This window comes from Solenopsis invicta, chromosome 12 (genome assembly GCF_016802725.1).
Source record: "Solenopsis invicta isolate M01_SB chromosome 12, UNIL_Sinv_3.0, whole genome shotgun sequence".
Taxonomy (NCBI): domain Eukaryota; kingdom Metazoa; phylum Arthropoda; class Insecta; order Hymenoptera; family Formicidae; genus Solenopsis; species Solenopsis invicta.
In genome coordinates this window covers 19499333-19523539 of record NC_052675.1, presented here as the reverse complement: position 1 = coordinate 19523539, position 24207 = coordinate 19499333, and the positions used below count along the sequence as shown (strand labels likewise).

Below are 24207 nucleotides of genomic sequence, written 5' to 3'. Positions count from 1 at the left end.
ACTACTGAATAGCACCTATTCTCGTCACGTACGTTACGCATTTCACTGTTTCCCGTTTTTTTATCTTCTTCTTCCGTGCGTTTCAATTCTTTCCCTCGCCAGATATTTTGATGTAACACAGGAAATACACATACACATGAGATACGTACATATGTAACATAAAAACTAAGTGGTCTGTCAAAAATTATTTTGACACCTTTTTGGCAAAGGATCGTTGTACGATATATCTGTCGAATTGCAAAAAATCAACGCGCACAATTAAACTGTCGATGTGACCGCCGAGTTTACACCGATAACAGCAAGTCTTCCATCCCATGCGTCAAGTTATAATGCGAGCAACGGTATTAGATAAGGACGTGCACAATTACATAATAATAGATGATCGTCCGCTCTGAAACACACTAAAACGTGACTATTTTCGAAATGGCATCTGTGATTATTGTGTCTCTGAGATTTTTCGGTACTCGACGTAAATAGCCGCGTTATCACACACACGCGCATGCACACACACATATGTATCTATATGATAAAACAAATGATAAATCAAATAGCCGTGATCAGCTTGATACTCTTTAATTGTCTGTATTTTTAGTCGGAAGCTGCATGAATCGCATTTAAAATAATTGTTTTCAATATCGTCACTTGCGTGCCATACGAAAAGAAATAATATAAAAAAGATAAAAAAACAAGATAAAATAACTGTGTAAAGTTCTCGAATTTATCTCGAGTTCTTTGCAATAGATTCGGTCGACGTGTACGTACGCACACACGCACATATGTGATTGCTTCTAAAATCGTAAATTTCGCCGCGTTATCGCGTGATACATCATATAAAAGCACATGTAATATTTGTTTTATATCTACGTAAACATTATTCGCAACTGATTTAGATTTCTTTTTTTATGAGTGCGTGTTATCGTGAGGCAACGCGAGTAATCAATTGCGAATTAAATTGAAGCAAAAAGAAATGCTTACCAAAGTATATATTAATTAGTGTTAACTTAATTCTCCGTGAAGTAAAGAACTGCATCGGTAGATTTCTAGAGTAGCGCATTTGTCATTTAACATGCAGCTTTTCATAAAATTTAACGCTATAGGGAGCAACGAGATTTTACGATGGAAATTAAACAGAGAGCTTAAAACGCATCGTCGTTAATTGCGCAGATGGAGAGTAATCGCTGCTTGTGTAAACTCGGCTCGTGGATATAAATATTTGATATTCGTGACGCACTAATTTCTACTTCGCCGGGATCGGGAGACTAGCTACGATCGCCGTGACGGGCAGAAATGGAAAATATCACACGAATGTATAACACATTAACGTTGAGTTAATAACGTACTCTATAACGTAACAATCTGTATAATAACAATCGGCGAGCAAAAGAAATTGCACTAAATAATTCACTGAATTGCATTGAATAAAACAATGGCGAATACAACTTTAAATATAAATATAAAACTGTATCTACAATGAACAAATTTTAGAATGAATCTGCTCTTACAGGGATTCATTCTAATTGTGACATTCTTATAATTCTCATTAGCCCAATCTCTATTTTTCCTAGAGATAATAAGATTCAATTCACTTCTTACACAATTCTGTTTTGAAAACTCGTATCTAAATAATTAAATCTAGATAAACTTTAGCTTTACTTATCGAAACAGATAACGATATGTACGATATGTACGAAATGAAAAAGCGTCGTCACGGCGTTCGCATATCATTGCACTTGTGTCAGGGGTCTCTACGGGGTTGTGACGATGAGAGTCATGAGAGAAAGAGAGAGAAAACCGCGAAGTTAATATCGTAGAAGCAGTGGTGTAGTCTTACAAAACATCACATCGACGAGTCTACATCAACGAGATATTTCTTTTTGTCCGCTGTAATTGCGTATCATGACAAATTAATCGCGTATCGAAGTTCTGTTCTGCAACCTTATTATAGTTAATTCTTGCTGCATAATTCCTCGTAATTGCACAATTGATGTGTACATTTCTTTTTTATACTGACTGGTCCTAGTACGGCTTGGCATTAGTTCTTCACGGATATGAGAATACGTCTTTTTGTCAGTACAAAAAGGCCAACAGAAAAATATATCTTCGACTCGAACTCGCTAAGAAGTTTGCCGAGTTTCTCAGTCAAAGTACATTACCTCTAATCTACCTCTAGTAATTGATTATCGTCTACATTCGCGTATGATTTTATTTATCACATGATTTACGCCTTTATATTACTTACGAATGTTCATTGAGTTTACTAACACTGCGTGTCGTAATTAATCTTTTAACGACGCCGTCAGTCTCGCTCATATATTATATATATTTTATCGCGTCCTTCATTGTCTTGCTAGTGACAGTGAGTAAAAAAATTAATCGTAGCCTTTAAATATGTAAGGATAATCCTAAATACAAAATTACTCAACACTGTTCCCGATAAAGTACAAATTCTGAGATTATTGTTATTATTTTGAAGATAATTTGTATGCGCGCGCAATAATTTCAAGTACGAATACAACGGGCGACCAACAACGGATTAAAATAAAATATACTAACGGAATCGATTCGATCGCTTCGACTACACCACCGCGAAGGGGAAGCGCACGCTTCTGCGGGTGTCGTGCGGCGCGGCGGCGGTCATTCCGCGAAAGTCCTTGCCGCGCCGCGCTGCTCCGCGGCGTTTCTTCATCCGCATTTTTCCGCCTGGCTGCGCGATGCGCGAGTAGCCTTCAACGAGTAGCCGAAACCACGGTAAGAAGCGGTGTCACGGCGTTCCTCGTACGTCTCGCGGCTCCTTTCTTTCCTCCTTCGCCCTTTCAGAATCACTGGACTCGCAGTCAAGATCAAGGTTACGCTGGTCAAGAGGCGAGAGTTGTCCTGTGCCAGGAGGCGTGTTGCTGTTGCTGCTGCTGCTGCTGCTGCTGCTGCTGCTGCTGCTGCTGCTGCTGCTGTAGCTGCGACTGCGTCAATTGCTGTTGCTGCTGCTGCTGTTGTCTCTTTTGGCTGCAAATGAAAAACAAGAGTGTATATTATTATTTTTGTTGACATTGCGAATATCGTACAGAGTTGTTACACTTGTTACATTTTATTACGCGCGTTAGGAAGTATTATATTTACACATTTTCCACTTTATGATTTTACTATTGACATGTAGGGGATTAATTTGTTATATTATTGAAATAGTTACATTGAGAAAAAAAATGCTGCAATGTGAATTCAAACGCGTAGTTTGTTTCAATTAAACGTCAAATTATGAGCTGTCACTAAAAATATATGTAGTTTATTTAACTAAATTTTATTCATTCAATTATACTTGTTATCGCTTTTATTTTTAATCTTTTCGTTTCATTAATGCTCTTATTGACTCAACAAAAAAACTTTTAATTGGACTGATTCAATAGCATTTTTTTTCTCTGGATAGAGAAGCCATAATGAAAGATAAAAAACTGAAACAGAAAAAAATAAAAAGAAAAAAAGATGTAAAACGACGTATTTAGAAGATAACAGATATAAATTGATGTAAAATATTATAGAAACAACATTTTGTTATTTCTCGTCGAGAAAGAGTCAACAGCTCGCCTAGTTTATTGCAGATAACGGATAAGATTCGGATCGCCTCCTCCGACGTATTTTTTTTTTTTTTTTTTTTTGCTTGGAGGCGCACGTGCTCGGTACATTGCTTCTTTACGAAATCAATTACGAAACCACGAATGCGCGGAATTATGCGCATACCTTTGCGAGGCTCGATATTCGCGAGGATAACGCGAGCGTATATGTAACGCTTTTCCTGGAAGCGACAAAAGAATTCTGGAGGATGCGAGAAGCGACGTCACCGTCGCGTCTCGATCAATCTCTCTCTGCGCATAATAGACACGCGCGTCGCTACAACAATAACGAATATCGTTTAGTAGTCATCCAGTACGACAGTACGAGCGTCATAGTATCCACGTGAGCGAGATTACGAGGCTTGAATTAGTAATTACAACGGAATGCAAAATTCATGCCGATGGTCCAGCGCTCGTTCGGCAATTATTGGGTTGCACAATTTAGAGAGGTGAATACGTGCATGCCTGTATTTTTGTTATCGACGCGAATGCATCAATATATCACTGATAACGACAGCCGAAAACTTGGTAGAAACATTCAACATTCGCATTTCTAGCGACAAAATACTCTCTCTGAATACATATGTAGAATAAAAATTTGATACAGTAATTTAAAAAAAAAAAATAGTTTTTTAGCTTTTATTTATTTGAGAGATTTAATTTTTCATGAATTTTTCTCTCATTAACCATTGCATACATTTTCCATAAAACACTCTAACCATTATTCTTATCACGAAACAACTAACTAGAACAAATGACAAAAAAAAACTAGAAATATTGAGTAAAAAAGCTGCAGTAAAATCACTTTTTTACTCTGATTTTAAAATTTCTTTTTACTCAGACTGAAGCAGTCCCATGGACTGTTATTTTTCGCGTAACGCGTATCGCGTAACCAATCAACTTTTTAAAAAAACTCGAGAGAAAACGCAGAACGCTTTTAATTGGTTACGCGATACGCGTTACGCAGAAAATATTAGTCCATGGAACTTTAACTTCAGACATGTATTTTCTTTTTGAGTCATATAATATTATTGTTCTAGAATTCAATTTATGCATTCGTTTAAAAGATTTTTGTGTGAAAGAAAGCTGTAAACAATCAAAATAGTATAATGACCAAGTAGCGACGGCCATGAATATAAAATGCCACTGAGAGGGATCTTCTGTTATCCATCTGAAAATCTTTAGGCTTTTCTAGCCAAACATTCCCCTCTGAATGTCAGATAAGCAGCAACAACAACAGCAACAAAACTCTGCACGTGCATCTCTAAGGACCTTAACCCTTCTTTTGAGTCTCTCATAACGTAAGAATAAGCGAATCCTATTGTATGTACTTTTGAAATTATAAGCGACGGAAAAATTAACGGAATCTGACTGACAATAAGATTTGAACTCAGCAGCCTTCGTTCTCATTCCTAGTCAGGCTACACCACAAAGGTCGCTCTCATAATTATTCCGACCTCCTATCAATACTCAATCGGCCTTACGGCCCTGTATTCCTACAGCAATTTAAGAAACAGATTTTTTCAAAAGGCACGGACAGTTGTCTAAATCCATTGTTCAACGTCTACGTTCGCAAACGATATCAATAACCTTCGTGTTAACACTCGCGATTGTTATCGCGGCTAGTCGCTGCGTGCACGCGTCGAGAGAGATCAATTAGGACGCACCGCTTAATTAAGAGCACTTTTCCTATATCATAATGTAACAATAAGCAAAGGTAATCGGGACAATTATTCGCACGCGACCTCGACGCTGGAAGTCGCGCGCACGTTCGCGTTACCCTTACCACCGGGCATATGGCGCATTCTCACGGCGTAAAAGAAACATACGAAACGTACGAAAGAAACACAGCAGAAAACGTACAACGGCTTGAAAAGATAAGGGAAAGACTCGTCTTCCATTTACGCCGCCGAGAAACGAACGTGCGTCCGAAAGCGTTCTCCTTCCGAGCTGCAAGCCACCTCACGGCGACGAGGCCGACGAGAAATAATTTACGATCTTTATTTAATGGTCGCTTTTTTTTTTTTTTTTTTTTAAGTTTCGTCAAGACTCAAGATATATTTTTATCGTGATTGAGAGACGGTAGTCTACGCTAGTCAACGCGACACAACGAACATTCTTCGGAGAGTCACGTCGCGGATGGATGGGGTGCTCGGTCGTCTCTTCATTCGCCGTTTTTTCGGGCGAGATTTGAGGGTTCATGCGAAAAGTACGCGCCTCCGCGAGGAAAGACGGACAACGCTCGGGATATGCGGTTCGTCGTAATTAACGGTCACGGTGCGGTTGTAATCCCGGCGAATTAAATGATGCGGGGCTCAAATGGACAGGACGGTGCGGCGCGGTGGGCTGAAAGTTGTGCGCACAAAGCGAAGCGCCTCTCGCGAGTTCTGTTCTCCCTCTCCGAGCGAGCGAGCGAAACTTTTTTACGTCTGACTCGCGTCGACGACTTCTCCTTGTATAACGAGCGACGCAACGTGAAGACGCTCTCCTCGCACACACTCGACAACGATTATCTATTCGCTCTGCTCGCTCACCACGATTTGAAATATAGATGGCCGAGTTTCAGAGGCGCCGTGAACGACTCGGTCTCTCGTCTTTCTCTCTCTCTCTCTCTCTCTCTTTGAAACGGGTACGGCGACTGGCATATGAAATATAAATTCCCGATCGAAGGCGCTCCAGAACTTCGGACTTTATGTCCGACACGCAGGAGGGACTCTCTCTTTATCTCTATCTCTTTCTCGCTCTTTCTTCTAAATGCGCACGGATAGGGGTGAATGAGTTCGATGCGACTGGATTACTATCGCGAAAACTTTGTCGTGTTCGCGGAACGAGACTCCACCACGCGTTCGTACGAACAAAATTCGCACGAACAAAATTCGCTAACGCGAGCAGTAGCGTCTTGAGCGTTATCCTTCCCTTTTTTCGCGATAAAGGAGACATCACAGCTGACTTTGATTACATGGTCGGTTTTTCTTCTTCTTTTTTTTCCTTTTATTGTCCCTGCAAATTACGGTTTTCATACGCGTCGTATTGATTCCACTCCATACTATAATGTGTACATGTGGACGTGCTCCTTTCAATGATATATTTAAATCTTGTGTCGTAACAACGAATATAGAATATGTCAGGTGGTCGAATATGTAAGGACGTCGCGTCGCGTATATAGCATGGGAATATTTAATGTTCGCGTTTACGATTGAATGGTTTTGTCATTAATGCAGCAATTAAACTTTTTCTACCCGAGATGACCTGTTTCGCCGCTTTTACAGGGGATGATAATAAGGCGCTCCGATATTCATGAAATATTAAGCCAACCGATAATGAACTATAATTTTTCTAATGTAGGGAACGGATGAACGAAAAGCTCACCTATTCCCTTTATTAGGAGATATTGTTTCTATATGTGAAGCATTGCAAAACTGAAATAAATATTTAAACTATGAACTTCGGTAGCTCGTCTATGGTAGTTTTGATTTATTGTCCGCAAAATTAATTATAATAGAAGAGCAAAAATTGTCACAAATCTATTTAATTCTGTGACTCTACGCATTTTATATTTCACGCATTAAATTTATAAAAAATTTGACTTTTCAAGCATGTAGAGCGAAAATATTATGATTACATTATAAGTAACACTTATAATATTACTGTGTTAAATGTTTGAGAAAGATATAAAATATTATGATAATCCAGCACAACTTTGTGATCCGTTTTACAATCCATTTTACGTGTCTGAGAATTTTCTCAACAATTCATTGTCTAACGTAGAACAAAGGATAAATCGTAAGCGTATAGTACCTTACGGAATACGTTTCATTCATGCATAGCATTAATTCTGAATTTGATATAGAGATCAAAGTTAATTTTCTCAACAATAATAATTTAAACTAGACCGTTTAAATGTAATCACACGAATGAGTAAGTAAAGAAGTGTCAGCTACGGCTGAGAATGGATCTTGATGTCTAATATTATTTTATGTATAAATGCTTAATACGTTAAAACACTGTAAATAATTTATTGCGAAAAATATTACTCTGACCCAAGGTTCCAATCTGGAATTCTCTCACACCCGTTACAGAATGAGGCAGCATCGCATCATTATTAAATTAACGATCAATTTAATTTGCGATATTATTTCTAGCCTTGGTTTATGATAGTGTTTCGTCCGACGGTGTTTGACGTGCAGTTGACAAAAACTGAAAATATATTTAAGATTTATATATATACCCACAGAAAAGATTTCTGAATTCAATACTATTACTCTTCTATGTATCAATATAAAATAAGATTGTTATAGAGACCATCGTAATTATTATTGGAAAAAGGAATATTATATCTATAAATGGAAAAATTCTTAAATCTAGAATAAAATTTTTTTGGTGTTATCTCATTAATTTTCAGATTTATATTAGACAAGCTGAAATTTATGTGTTACTCTTGTCTCAAAATAATAAGTCAATCTTATTTAATTCAATGAAGGAGATTAGAAATTATATTAGATCTCATGTTAATATTGCTTTATTTTTATATTGCGCAAGGTTGCGTTAAGAATATTTTTTAGTCTTGTTATTAAAAATCTTTTCTGAAAGGATAAGCTCCAAAATCTAAAACTACAATCGTAGTTGACGCTTCTTTATTCGTGTGATTAATTTTTTCAGCTTGTGGAGCTTCATTTGGAGCTGCGCGTTTCATGTTTTTCTTTGTACAAGATTTTGTAAGAAATAAGCTTTGCAAAGTAACGAGCAAGATTGCCTAATAACTTCCCTCGATTTGCGTATCTTGTTAAAGTTTGCACATGCTCGTGTTTAGTCTGAAAGAAGTTCCGAACTTTATTTGGGAAAGTTCACGCGCGCGTGAGAGAGAAATATGTACATGGAATGGTTACGACCGCGTGCCGTGCTGAAATTTTGATGAGGTAAGGTGTTCCTGATGGGCGAATGTCAGCCGAAACTTTCGTGCCATTTACCCTAAAAATGTCAGTGGATTTGATTGTGGCGCGGACTTCTGTGACCAAGAATTTTTTCCTTATCACTTAATATAGTCACTTAATATAGATAGTACAAAGTTCAAGCAGACTTGTTGATTGATAAATAAATCTGTTTACATTAACGAAAGTTAGTTCGATTCTACAGTGTTCGTATTCCACCTCTTATCGTGCTGCACGAATTAAACAAGTTGTTTACTTGTACAGTGATAGTAAAAATCACAAAGTCAAATTATATACAGGGTGTTCATTAATGGTTGTACCCACTTTTTACCATAGGAACATGATTTACCGACGGATATGTATTTCTAATATATTATTATATTAGAAATAACAAATTCGTGCTCCTATGGTAAAACATGGAGACAACCATTAATGAACACCCTGTATATCCCAGTATAAGTAAAATTATGTTATAATGATATGACACATATACGTCATACGCATTAAATAATTATAACTGGGCGAGTAAAACAAAGAACATGTTTTTTATGTTTTCTACGTAATACAATATTGTGTAATTATATGTATTTTTTTACATTTTAATAACGCATTTTGTTTATTACGTCATAAAAATGTCATTGTGCAAATGTCATTGTGTTTTTCTTGTGGCATAAGATAATCAAATGCAGATATGATAAGAAATAATATTCAAAATAGGGACTTATTTATTTAACTGTATGAATCATTTTCGATCAATCAGATTGAGGTTACATATTTATTGAGGTCATCCGTTGATAAGCTAAGTACTTTTTCTCGTGTCACTGATCGTCTTTCTAGCTAAACCACCGTTCAGTCGTGCGAGGTAAAATGTGGGTCGCTTTGAGGGGAACATACATAATTGCCTAAATTATTTTATATTATAGATAGTATTTGCTAAGAATAGAAAAGAGACGATCATTAATACGAGAAAAAGTAGTTAGCTCTATATATATGTATATAAAAATATATACAATGTATGTATATATTTTGTAATATGTATCTACTATACTTTATATATAGATACATGTGAAGTATAGTATTAGTAATTCTTATATATTCTTTCTCCAACTTTCTGGTCAACTTAAAATTAAAAATTCAAATTGGGTTTTCGTAGATATATCATCAAGTGTTATTTGTCGTCATTTTAATGTCATTTTAACGTCATTTTAACGTCATATTAACGACATTTTAACGACATTTTGACGTCAAAACGACCTAGCTTGCTACCTGGGACTCGGTAAACACAAGGCCAAAGGCTTCGAACAAAGGGAAAAATCTCGTATTTTTTCATTTCGCGTATTCAAAAGCCTCGAGTACGTGTCAGCGTGCTCTCTAGTTTTCGTGCTGTAGTATGGATACTAGTACCAACCACGACACTACCGGTACTCAGCTCGTAACGACTCTTCGCAGCGACGAGGACGATCGATCGAGGTGCTCTCGGTCCGCACGTGCGCAGATTACGTAGTTCTCTCTCTCTCTCTCTCTCTCTCTCTCTCTCTCTCTCTCTTCCCCCCTCCCTCCTTCTCTCCTTTGCTTTCCTTTATCATTCTATTTCTCTCTATCTCCGTCCCTTCCTCTCCCACAGTCCTGTCTTTCTTTCTCCGTCCCTCTCTCTACGCTACCGCACCACGTCACTGTTCGCCGAGGTAAGCCTAACATAGCCATCCTTCCATAGAGTCACCCACGCGCTCACGCACAATGTACGTACACATACCTACGTAAGCACGCGTGTATGTGTACGCATGTGTACGTGTCTATACACGACACACATCGATCCGGTAGCGAGGGTGGGCGATGTGGCTTCACGGTGGTGCCGAATGCTTCGCAAATCTTAGTACAAAGGGTGGTGAATACGTATGCGCGGCGTAAGAAAAGCCACGTGGCCACGTCAGCCCGACACGTGCGTGCCGGTCATTCTTGTTTGTAAATTGCCTTTCACACATCATTCGGCAATTCAATGGCAATCGCGAAGGTCAATCGATCCCTCGTATGATTCGATTTAAATTCGTTATCGGCGCACACGTGACGTATGTACGTAAGATATAGGCAAGGGAGGGACCACGATTTCCGGACTATTGTTTTTGCAGGTCTGGCTACTTCTGAAAATTTCGTGCGAAACGGATTTAGAACGTAACAACGATTTGTATTTGTAGCTGCATTAGTATAGAGCCACGTTACCTTTACTCAGAAATACGGGGACTCGCTTTCTGCGTAAATTTTCCTTGCATTTAAGCGCACGATATTTCCCATAAGGGACGAGCACGATCCCCTTTGGCTCTACATCGGACGATAAACTTTTTTTTTTCTAAATGAAAAACGATCCGCGTTGTCGGCGATCAACCTCACTGTCTTCAAATATTCTTCCTTGCTTTACAATCCCCTCCCCCTTCCCGCTCCCCCTCGTTTATTTAATTTCTTTTATTTTCATCGATCGTCGCGTCTGTGACATTGCGCGATTGACGCAATGACGACGCCAGCGTCGAAATGAAAGAAGGCGGTGAATGATAAGACACGTTCGTTCGTTGTTTTTTTTTCTACGATTTCGTTCGTGTGTGTGTGGTCGCACAAAGAACGTGTTTGCCAGTGTTTGCATTATTCACGGCGAAGTGAATCTTTACGTGGTTGTCACGATCACGGATTTCGCGCGGTGGCGTCGTTAATCCGTTCGAGAAGAAGCCACGTGGCGTCAAGCGACACGCACTATCCGTATAATTATCAGCTTAACCCTTGTTCACAAATATAAATCTCTGTAGAATGAACGCGAACGGAGATTTATCAGCTCTGCTTGATGGACGACTGAAAAAAAAATGATCGCTCGAAAAGCCATGAATCGTAATAATAGCGTGTCTAGCGATAAAACGCGTCCGTTGGTACCGACAGCTCAAAGTACGCCCAGGTGAGCCGAAATAGCTCATCTCGCATCTACAGCCATATTTTGCGCCGGCTATACATAGACATCGATCCGCGAAAGATTCCGCGCTGTCCCCTCTGTAGAGAAACTGAAATCTCTGAAAAAAGGGACAATATAATATGCGAATAACGCTCGCGCATATTCGTTGGGAAATAAATTCGTAATTGTTGAAGGAGTGGAATTGTCGGAAGGAATTAGAATTGGCATACTCAAATTTGTTTAATTCCGACGCTACTGCGCTGCAGGTTTGCGCTTAAAAATTTAATCAGAATAATTGAGATTTTAGATTTAATGTACGGGACGAAGAAGATAATCGCGTGTTCGCGATACTAAGTTTGACGTTAATTGATATAGCCGGTAATCTGATGTTCTCGTATCTGTATTCGCATATGCTCGGCATTGGAGGGACGCATTTAGCGCCGAATGAACACAAAGAACACTTGCGGCCATTGTTTGTGCCGTGATAGTGTGCGTGTATCGATCCGCGAGAGCGGCCGTGTGCTAATGAAGTACGAATATCTGCGTCGCGAAGAGCGATGGCACGTGGTGTGTAACTTCGTCGCATGCGTGTTCCCGTTCCGCGTTGGCTCCCTCGTTACGTAAATACTTCAAGGTCGCGTGACAACCGCGTCGGTGTCGTCAACCTGGTGATGAGCGGATTTTCCGACGTCGATGTCCGATTTCTTATTTTCATTATTTAGCATCACGCGCGAATGTCTGATGCACCGAGCACCGAGACTTACATTAAACATGTACATCTCGTCCTTTATAAAACTTAGAAGTGGACGACCGTCGTCCCTTTCACTTAAATAAGAAATGGATAAGGCTCCCAGCGTATCGTTAACGAATAGAAATATCGAGAACGCACACTCTCGAATATAATAGAACTCTTTAGCGGGGAACCGTTGATCAGGTAAGAAGACCGCTTCCCGTTCGATCGATTTTGCGCTTCTCGCATTTCCATTTCGTCTACCTGGCCTATCTTTCACTTATCCTATAGGCGCCCGACGTGACGTACTCTCGACTACAATCCCTGATTTCCGTCGAACGAATTTAGATTGCGTCAAGTTCGCTGTCCGTCCGACCGTCATTACTTTCAGCCTTGAGTTCTCTTGTTCCGCGTCCTGTTCCTCAGAACAGCGACGGAACTTGGCGGCCAACTTTCTCCCGAAGTTTATCGACGTCGTGCGATTGTTGCAATTCTACTTCCTGCGAATAGTCGCGTGTTATAAGTTGAGTTCTTTTCTATGAAGTATATAGCCTTCATTTCGCTAGTACATTCCACGATAGTATTTCGGCTGCACGGATGGTCGATACTCTTCATGGGGAAAAAAAGAAGTAGCTAAAAACTGCATATGGTATGGTAACTAAATTGCAGTTGCAATATATGGACAGCTAATATCTTACCTGTATTATTTAGTTGAAGGAGTTTAACTACCTGATACACGAGTTTTACTGCAGAACATATTTGCTACGTCCATAATATACTCTGTAGCTAAAAAGGTATTCAATGTAACCACGTTAATTAGCTATCAAGTATATTATCTGCATATCTCTGACATACCGGTTAGTTCCGATAACTACTTTTACATTGCTGTACAACGTGATTCTAATGGATACACACGTCTTGCTATTTTATTTATGTATTTGGAACAATAGCAAACAAGTTTTGCTGTAGCTTATCTTATAATTACGACAGCAAATGTAGCTTTAATAAATCATGATTGGCTATGGTAGCGAAAATTTTATTTTTCGTGAATTCAAATGTCAAATTTATTACGGGTTGGAATAAAAAGTTTGTAGCATATATGTGATTGAATAAATCTACAAACATCTAAACGTTTTTCTTTGAATTTTATTTAAAAAATACTACGAACTTTTTATTTCAACCCAGTGCATCGACATCGATACAAATACAAATTGTGATTTCTTTTTTCCATATTCACGAAATTTACTTTTTGTCTCACAATCAGTAGTTTTCCTTCTTTTTTCTTAATAAAAATTGGATTTTTTTCTCATAAAGGTATTCTAAAATATCTTCCAAAATTTGATTCACTTCACCTATTCGTACAACGGAATGAACTGCGGAATGTATGCTTCCTAGTGATCATCGATCCGCTTTTAAAGAGGCGTTCACATTGGCGATATACCTACGTACATACAGGCGTCAGAGGGGAAGTGCAGAGCGGCAAAGAGATAGTAGAGGAGGAGTCTCTCCGTAGCAGTCCCAGGGGACCAATGACCCCCAGGCTCGATCACTGTGTCGCGATGTTCGTCACGGACACAGGCGACTTTATAAGCGATACCGCAAACTCGGGCAGCTTAGGTCGAGAATGTTCGAGGCGAGTTAGGCTAGAAACGGTGAGCAAGGCAACGTAAGAAACGGATAGAGGAAGCGAGGAGAAAGTGAGGTAACGATAAAGATGAAGGCAGAGTAAGATAGAAGAAGGAAGAACGAGAAAGAACGAAGAAACGATGAACGAGGCAAGGATGAAGAAGGGATCGAGAAGCTGAAGAGAGCAAAGACAGAGAGGAAGAGAGATGGGTAGAGAGAAAAAGAGAAAAGAGAGCGACGAAGGGCTACTCTCCGTCTATCGATTTTTTTCTTCCACCAACTTTAAGTCGTATTCTTCATCTCTCTTTCGGTTGCGCTCGTTCTTGATCCCTTTCTCTTTCTATCTTTCTATTCGCGCGTTTCCCGATCTTGTCTTCCTTTCTCACGTCGTTTCTTCTTCTTCTGCTTTCGGCGGGAACGTGGGCGTGGACGTGGGCGAGTCTTCAGGGCCGGCGAGCGTTGGCCGATCTCGGATCGTAAATCGTGATGACCCTCGGATCCTCTTGTCTTCTCGTCGACAGCTACGTCCCTGCCGATCCAATTCTACGGCGGGAGATCTCGGATTCCATCGTAGAGTAAGACGGAGTCGGGAGTGCGCAATACTTCGCGAGAAAATATCACCGGCTATTAGTTATAAGCGGATGCTCGTGAATTCGATTAACTCGATCTTTCGGTCGAGATCGAATTTTATGCCCGATGATTATAGTCGATTCTAGTATTTAAAATTTTCTCAAGGTGCCATCGATTAATCAGAGATTAGCATCTTATTATCATCTTAAGGTATCTTGAAATAAGAATCGAACTATGAATAAAGCATTCGAACCCGAATTCGATGAAAATTTAAAAATTTAGCTGGTTTTAGATGAAAATTTATTGATTATTTAAATAATTTATAAATTTATTTTACATAAATTTTTGATCGTTTCTTTGCATGATTTGAGCGCAAGCTTATACTTCGCCACTGTGCTTGTCAATACGCCACTACGCCTACCAGGATTGCTTATGGTTTGTTGTATTTACCGCCATATGAATTAAATACGAACGGAGGGACGATGCCACTCTTCCTGCCGTTTCCTGGCGTATTGATTTCAACGTTACATTATCGAGAACGACATTAGAGATGTCCGTTATTTTTAATTATCGTTTGATTACTCGACGACGCACGACGTCGTGCGCTTTTTGCAACACACGCAGAATTCTTATCAACGGGCGATGTACATCCTGTTGATTTGTAAAGTTGCACGACGAATACTAATCGGAGCGATACTCCGACATATTTTCAGCCAAACTTTTACTATGATGTTGTGTGAGGAATGATGATTTCTCGTTATGTAAGAGAATTATGCAAGAAGTACCGCCGTAAGAGAGCGAATAATGAAAAAAAATATTGTTATTCATGTAGATCCGATGTAATTCTACATCAAAGACAGGGTACCGCCTTTTGCTTACATAGTATAGTTTTTCTCAGCCGTGTTTCTCATACGTGTACTCTTTCCTTCTCTCTCTATTTTATTGTAATATATAAAATGAAATTATTTTGTATATTGTATGTAACACCTAGGAACTAAAACGCTTATCTTGCTTACTGGAGAACCTTGAAACTTAAATTGCAAATTGAAATTTAATCGTAATTTAGATCCGAATATTCTGAAATGTCAGGAATACGGAATGATCCTCTAGAGCGAGATCCTCTAGAGCGTTACGCCAGAATAACAAATTTCTCCCACCGCTCGCCGCTTCGCTCCGCCAGCCGCTCGCTCGTTCGCTCGCGAGAGGGTTAAACCCCGATGAAATTTTTGCTTCCTGTCCGGCGTTTTCCCTCCTCTTCTCCGCGACCCTCCGTGCTTTCGAATTCCCCGTGGCCGATCGATAAACGTTCGTGTCGACGTCACACAACGGCGACGGCGACGACGACGACGTCGACGACGAGGGCTCTCCTCTAATGCCTCTCCCTCTCATTAAAACCGTCCGTCCGTTCGTCCTCGTCGGCGGAGAGTAGCATCCTAATGTTATTTACACAAGTGCTCTGCCGTGGCGAAAGGGCGTTCAAGACCCGTGCCTTTCGAGGCCGTGCATGTGCACACGTAAGCGCCTGATGTTTGTGTTTACGTCGCGCAGATCGCGCGATCAAGTACCGTGTAATCCCAAATGCGAGAGAGAGAGAGAGAGAGAGAGAGAGAGAGAGACCGGGACTTTCCGGTCGGTTTCTATTAATTGCCGACAAAGTCCTTTTGTCTCTCGCGTTTCATTAACGAGATACGAGGAGATTTGATACAAGCTGCTCTTCTGCGAATCGATAACTAACCGTTGATTTTGTAAACGTTACAGAGAGACAAAATTTTTACCGTTAATTTATCTCACGAATTTCACAATCTACTTTGTATATATTTTAAACAGATTTATTTATCACGAAGACCCCAAGATAAATTTAACTTGCAAATTTAACATGTTTATATTGTCTCTCTTCTATATTGAGAAATATATTTTTGTATTATATGAATAAATATTTCTCTCCGATCGTGCATATATTAACGGCGAACTTTATCTCAACTATGTGGCACATAGTTGATATTTTTCTTCTAGTGATGGAGGGAAACGTAAATAAACTCGTTATTCTGTTGTGTAGAATTTAGACGTTTATTCGTTCGAAGGACGAATGAGAAAGTTGCGATCTTATACTAATCAAATTTATCCAAGGTTGATTTATCAAGACGACTTCCAAACGCGCCAAGCAGTTAAGCATAATAAATGAAGTGATCCTTCACGAATAGCGATGTCACACACGTGTCTTTGGTGGCGTAATCGGTAAAATGAAATAGCATAGCGTTACCGAACAACATTCCGTCCTTTTTACATAAGCATTCTTATTGATCTATATGCGCGACTATGAATCCTTAATACGTGGATTTTCTTCGGATCTATATCCGTATCTATGAATCTTTGATTTGCACAATGTACTCGTTTCCTTTGTCGCCGTCGTCGAGCTAGCGAATAATTTCTACCCGCTGGACGCGAAAACGCAAGATACACGCGGTAGTCGACCACATCTTTTGGAAAAAAGTTAAACTCGGTATAATGCAAACGAACGTTTGGACGAGAAGCGTTGCCACGACCCAGTTTCGTGTTGTGCCAATGCAACCGATCGTGCATCCGAGCGGGCGATTCTAATTAGAGAAGTCTCGATCGCCAATTAGCAGTTCGAGCCGCTCGCCGCAGGATCGAGAGAGAGAGAGAGAGAGAGAGAGAGAGAGACTGGCAACTTCCTGCTCGAGATCTACTCCATGAAACGATCTGCGCGTTTTGAGCGAGTGCTGCCAAAAATTTTTATGCACACCAGGTATAATTTCGCGGATTTCTATTCCAAGCTGTACTTGAATAGGCAACGGGAGAATAGGCGAATGTTCGTAGAATTTTGTACGTGAGGTTATCCGAGGGTCGATCTCAAAGATGAGTGAAAAATGGAGACCGAAACGGAACTTTACTTATCGTGTAATTTTTTTATCATTGCGTCGCGATTTCTTTTTTTTTTCTTTTCTAAAGCTATTTATTTTCTTTGCCAATTACGTCTAACGACGGTCATCAATCCTTCCTCCGACGCCTCAGCGGGGGAGGAGTAGGTCATGCTCGATCTGTCGATGTAGGAGGCACGATACGATGGCGCCTGTCGCACCGGTCGCACAGACGCTCGATCTAATTTAAATATTTAACAGTGTCGATGTACGTGCGACGTGCGATCGACTCGTTATAAGACCGAGTGACAAGCTCGAGTGCTCTGGAGTTTGTTAGTCACACCGCTGTATCGCAACCGGTACATCAGTATTAAGATGCAAATGAACCCCATCGCATCGACGCGCGCGTCACCATCGCGAGTCGTCGATTCCACCTGGAACCGGCGAATCAAACGGAATCGCGAAGCAGCGATCTTTTGCACGGCGATTCGTATGCATAAAGATACGACGAATCTCTCGGGTCATGGGGACAGTCTGTATACATAAATTCAATCGTCCTACTGAACAGAGGCGCATTTCGTATGCGTACGAACATGCGTATTAATAGCGGACACGGAAGGGATCAACTTTGTGTACTTCCTGCGATTGTACCGTATATTCTAACGTCGATTTTCTTTCGACCTCGTCGCGCCCTGTCGTCTCTCTGGCTCTCGTCTCTCGCCTTCGTGGCTGCTCGATGGAATTAACAGCATTGTTTTCGTGCACTCGGTTCGTTACGATCGTTATTAAGGCCAACCTATTTGCGCGCGAGTACGCGAAGCATCGATGCTTTGTTCATTTTTTTTTTTTATATTTCCACGCGTTCACCTCTTTCGCTCTAAATATATCCAAAGTGCCGTCCGCTTGCTAGCGACGCTCTCCGTGCGTTTCATCGGACATATATATTGAGCTCTGAATGAACGTTTGATTATATCAAATACAGCACTAGAGTAATTTATATGATTAGATAACCCAACGGGAGAAAAATGTGTAATCATTGCTATTGATCGATTTTATTTCGATTATCCCTGAGTAGCGCTTCAAGTTCATCATTCGCCTATAATTTTCTCGACGCGACCAATTGAATTGTTTATTTCGAAAGAAAGTAAATGTAATTTAAAAAAAAAACGCATTAATTTTAGTATGCATTTTACTGAATTTAATTGTGCTTCTTTAGAAATATACTTTTTAAATAAACAGATTACGTACGTGTTGAACTCTTTTTAAACTTCTCGTTTTATATACAGGGTATTTTGAAGTTCATGAATTAAAATATTACAACAAGAAAGTTCTCGAAAAATTAAGTAAAAAAAAACAATTATAGATTTTATTTGAAGAAATAGTTTTTAAGATATAAAAGTTGAAAGCCGACTAGTCACAAACTACGTTTAGACATATATTTCTGAGCCACTAATACTAGCATGAAATTATTTGAACACAATCTCTGATTGACTATTTTTAAGACTTTATATTCCAAAAAAATATTCTTGAAATAAAAATCTGCAATAACTTATTTTTATTTTAATTTTTTGAGAACTTTCTTGCTATATTTTTAGTATTTTGATTCATAAGTTTTGGAATATTTTGTATAAAAAGTGCTAAAAAATTCTACGGTTATTGAGAAAAAGATACTTAAAAATTTATTTGTGAGACATAAATTTATTTCGCCGAAATAAATCTTTATGTAAATGCAACGAAATAAATCAATAAGAAAAGTGAGTTATATTTCACAAATATGTATATTTCGTCATCACTCATCAATCAATTTTTTTTTAAACTAATGAATTTTGAAGAATATTTGCTTGCTAATATATTGATTATTTCAATGTAGAAAAGAATACTTAGATAAGATACCACTAGACTTCAGCTATCATATTTATATCTTTCTGTTATCAAATCTAAGCTTTTCTTATATTTTTATCTAGAAATGTATGCTACTTGCACGTTGAGTCATTTTGCTTTTTCTCACCAGTTACTACGTGGATCAGCTAAGAAATTTGAGACTACGATGTAAAGTGAAAGGTGAATAAAAGCATGAAAATTAATGTTTACCTGCCGAACAATGGATGCCACAGTTGCGACTCGTCTGGCGAACTCGCGGTAGAGCTCACTTCCGGCTCCTGTTTGAGTAGTCCGCTGCGCACTCTGAGCAAGGGCGAATAGGGGTTGATGCGCGATCGACCGCCGTTCGATAGGTCTATAGGCTGCGTCGGCATCAACGTGCAGATTGGTTTGCAACTGAGTTTGGGTTTGCTAGCAGTAATGGTGACTCTACTGCCTCTCACGCTATTACCGTTCACCGAACCAGACGATCCTTTGTTAACGGCACCGTTAACGACAGCTTTAGGTTGCTGCGGCTGCGACTGTCGCGATCTGGAAACCGGGCCCTCGCCGTGATCCAGCACGTGCTGCAGATGCGCCAGCGATATTACGAGCAGATCGGGATCCCGGAGAAGATCAGGCCTGGTAAGAGCCTCAGGCAGCCTGAGCTCGGGTCTACTGGCCAGTAACTTTGGTATCTCCGTCGCCGGCGCGGCAGCCAGAGCTGGCAAATAGTCACGAGGTACTAGGAGAGGATCAGGAATTAGATGACCGACAGTTTCAATTAGTTCGCGGAGCTGTCTGGCCGGATCCAAGAGTTTATCCGTGCTGCTGGATGTGGCATAGGAAATGTGATCTTGGTCCCGATCGGTAAAGTGGCCCCTCGTTCTACTAATGATTTTTTGATAATAGGCGGCCTGGTTCCTTTGTCGTTGTCCAGTCATTGGTTGCCACTCGGCAGACATCGGTCTCTTGGGCGCGGTGCGCTCTGCCGTCGCATAAAAAGTCGTATGAATGTCGCCGCTGGACATTGGCCTGCCAGAGTTCCTCACTTCTTGATTGTGAACGTTTAGACGTTCCTGAAAGCTGCGCTGATTAGTTTTTCTCGCGTACCTATCGACGCTCGAATGCACAGGTCGAGAGATAGGCTGATCAATGTTTTGATCGGATCGGATCGATACCGCCTCCTTCGTCCTTTCGTAATCTCGCGGATCCGCGCAGTTAGATGAGGCCAGAATGCTCTTCAGCGTTAATTCGCTCTTAGCATCCTCCGAACAGGACACGGAACACGGCGGACTAGGTAGTAACCTCTCGAGATATGCTGATGACGGTCTCCTGGATGCGGGAGAACAAGGAATTCCGCTTGGCTGTGGAGAGACTACAGTGCCGCGGGATCGCAGCTCCTCTAGGACCTGTTCATCAAAATGCTCGAGATCCTGGTATTTACCTTTGGCTTGTGCCTCGCTGTTTCTACAGGAGCCAATGCAGACAGGATCGCTCTTTGCATTCTCTAACGGGGTTTTGCGATCCTCCTGATTGCTCTTAGTACTGGACCCGTTGTAGTAATCCGCATCGATACCGTCGTACGCCAGCAAATCCGCCTTCTGCTGTCTAAGGTCTTCCAAAACTTGCGAGTCGCAGTCGTCCTCGTCTTCTTCCTCATCTCTGTCCTCCTCGTGGGGAAACCTGTCCATCTTTATTTCCTCCGGATACACATCGGCCTTGTTGAAGTTAACGGTGCTTTCGGGCGATTCGACACGATGCTTCGTGCTCGGTGAGACTGTTAGCTGGCCGGAGACATTTTTATAGCGGTAGCTCGGTATAACGATCGATAGACCTGGCAGATTGCGAGGCAAACCGTCGCGACCGAAGTCGTTCGCGTTTCTCAGTAGCTTTTCGACGCATTCCGCCTGAGAATCAGGCGATCTACTCGAGGAGGACGCCTTTGAGGGTGGTCTCGCAGGCGATACGATCGAATTTTTACTGATCTCAGGTGTGTGGTTCCTCATTATAGACACGGAGAGACCCGGCGTATTCCTCAGGGCGTCAAGAATTTTCGAGCTGTCGTAATCGAGCTTCAGCGGTTCGCCGGGCTCATCCGGCGCTTCCTCTTCCTCGGTCGGTATGCTCGGCTGCCACGTAACGAGGGAGTCTGATCCGCAGTTCGGTCGATCGACGAAACCTCCGTCAGCCTCGGCAACTTTGCAGGAATTCGGAGCCTTCTCGGCATTGCTTTTCAACGAAAAGAGCTCAAGATTGTTCTTTACTCGAATCTTTTTGTCTTCTATCTCCTGAAGAAAGCAATCTTTCTCTAAAATTTTTTCCTCGTGCACCTCCAACTTATCATCAATTTCATCGTCTTGGTCGATGGCCTCGGTTTCGTAACTGGACATGCTCCTGATTCGATCCTTTACATCGTCGGACTCCGTGTCCTTGACCTGCTGTCTCTCAGCGGATTGCTTCTCGTCGAGGACCTCGTAAGTCTTGGTAGAGTCCACCGGGGTAGAGTCCACCGGTAGATCGGCGCTAGGAGTATCAGTAGCGAGAACGGGCGAGGCCGTGGCATCTATCATGTTTAATATGTCCTGAATACCCGCTTTGTTCATTCGACTCGATTTCTCGCTGTTTTCTTCCTCCTCCTCATCCTCCTCCTCCTCCTCCTCCTCCTCCTCCTCCTCTTCTTCCTCCTCCTCCAGCTCCTCGTTGTCCATCTCTTCCTCCCTTTCTTCTTCATCCTCTTCCGTTACGGCGGTCTCCTCGTCCCGCTTGTTATTTTCCTCTTTCCGCTTCGTCTCATTCGCCGCTGCGTCTTTATTTCTCGCGTGGCGAACGACATTTTGATGCGCGCTCTCAGGGAGTTGCGATAGTTGCAGCAGTTCCAGTACGACACGCGGTTGGAACAGCTTGTCCATTTGCAATCTCTGCAGGTCGATCCAACCTTTCAGCTTATTTTTACTCTTGAAGATGGACAGACGATCCTTCGACTTGTTCTGCTCGCGATTCTTATCGTCTTCACCATTTTTTTCTCCGCCCTCATCACCGTTAATCTCACATGCTCCCAAGGAAGAAGGATATCCTCGTCTATTCGTCTCTTCATTGTAGCCTCGCCTTTTTCTGCCTGCGCCTTCGCCAGTAAGCAAACCGTTCGTCGTGCCGTTCGACGAATATATTCGTGGATGGCACCGAAGGGAACTGACCGTCGCGCTCGCTGGCTCTTGAAGACATCGTTTGCCGTTCTCCTTCTCGTCGTTGGACGAGACCGAGGAGGCCGGCGACGCGTCGGCCATACCTGATGTTTTCTTGTTGCAGGCATCGGCTAGGGCAATCGTGTACACGTTGGACGTGGTACGCGGTATCGAACGCCATCCTTGCGCGGTCTTGGTGAGCTTGATGCGATTACGTTTATCGTAGTCCTCGCATCTCACCTCGACGATCTTCTGCTCGCGCTGCGACGCCCACAGGAAGATCGGATTGACCTTCGGTCTCTTCTCTTCGGGCTCGTCCAGCGTCACGTTCCGCGGCGCTTCTTCCCGGACGCGCTTCTGATGTTTCTGATGATGATGATGATGGTGATGATGGTGGCGTCTTTGACGACGGGGCACTGTGCCCCGCGCAGGGGCCCCGCTCATTACTCCATTCAACGAACGGTGATTACTCTGTTTCTCTTCCGGTCTCCCGACTGCTAATGAACGTTCGATGACGACTTTGGCGATGACTGGCGTTATCGAATTATTGCAACTAGCGCGTAATGTGACACGCGATCTTTTTTTACGCGCGCGCGATCCGCCTACGTGTACGAATTAGCCTCATAGTTCACATACTTCCCTTGACGTTTCCACATGTCGCGGCAATGTATCTCTTCGATATAATTACGATACGTTTGCCCAGTTACCACTCCGCGCATCGTAGACACCCGATGGCGCGCGCGCGAAACGATCGCGCAGCGTGTGGATCGCGCGGATTCAATCGCGCCAGACCGAAACCCCGACCGTTCACCCGGCTCGCTCCCGCGCGATCGATCCTCAAGGCCACCGCGCCATTGTCGACCCGGAATGAAGCTTCCGCCGCCGATCCGGGACTAAACGCGTCCTGTCGCACGCGGATGTCGTGACCACCACGTTTCGCGTCGTTATCGTTCCCTCGCGGCAGCGAACTCGACGTTCCCAGGCTCGGTCGTACCGTCGACGTCGCTGACGCTGATGACGGGGTCGCCGGCGTTTATCCGGCTATCGAACCGTGACACCGCTGATGTCCCGCCGCCGAACACAGGGATACGTGAGAGCGACTCGGGCGCGGGCGTCGATCCTCATCGAAACTCGTCGCCGCGACGCGTCGACTCACACGAGCTCACGACCGCTGACGACGCTGAGTATCCAATTCGATCCATTCGGGCGGTTCACGATCTCTCGTCGTTATCTAGGCTGTTCGCCCAGCGCGAGGTGTTTTCTTCGAGAAACACCGATACCAAAGCGCTGATCCTACGAAGAAGTTAAATGTGCCGGGAAAATATAGAGGGAAATTACGAAGACCGAATCGGGATGTACCTTCCGACTTGGTGAACGATCGAACAATCCGTACTTTTCACCCACGGTCTATTACGCCCGTCACGTATTCACTTTATCCTCGATCACTCGCGTACGAATTTCACGCCGTATAAATTCGGAGCACCACCGCGTCCAGGGATTGTCATCGATGACATAACACACGGTGCAGGCGTTGCAGGTCGCCCACCGGTCACACGTTACACGCGGAGTCACTGTCTGGGAGCTACTGGCGGTGCGGTGGTGCCTCCTCATTGCCTTCCTCTACGCCGCCGCGGCCGCCGCCACCGCTGCCGCCACCGCCGTCGTCCTCGCCGCCCCGCTCCGCGGGATCGCGACGCAGGTGCGGCTCGAGAGGACGTACTCTTGATTAGTTGAGAAGAAACCGCGATCGTACGCTCTTCGAAACGAGAATTTTTCTTCAAGCTCATCTGTCATCTATGTAGTAGATACCTGTAATTTTGAACATTTCTCTCTTAATCTGCAGTTGTGCTCAGAAAATATTTTTTAGCTTTTGTAAGTAGTAGGATGGTTTTGTTTAT

General features: G+C 42.2%; 1 protein-coding gene across 1 annotated transcript; it reads right to left on the bottom strand.

Moving 5' to 3' along the window:
* Positions 1 to 23921, bottom strand: LOC105202584. Its single transcript, XM_026135995.2, has 2 exons — positions 19356 to 23921; positions 1 to 3000 (listed from the first exon to the last, which is right to left on the bottom strand). The coding sequence occupies exons 1-2, from the start codon at positions 22751 to 22753 to the stop codon at positions 2856 to 2858; spliced, it is 3543 nt and encodes a 1180-aa protein (XP_025991780.2). The 5' UTR covers positions 22754 to 23921; the 3' UTR covers positions 1 to 2855.
* Positions 23922 to 24207: the final 286 nt, after the last annotated feature.

Coding starts and splice junctions, on each gene's coding strand:
- LOC105202584 (XM_026135995.2), bottom strand. CDS start 22,753: ATGAGCGGGGCCCCTGCGCGGGGCACAGTGCCCCGTCGTCAAAGACGC. Junction 3,001..19,355: donor TGGCATCCATTGTTCGGCAG/GTAAACATTAAT, acceptor TTTCATTTGCAG/CCAAAAGAGACAACAGCAGC.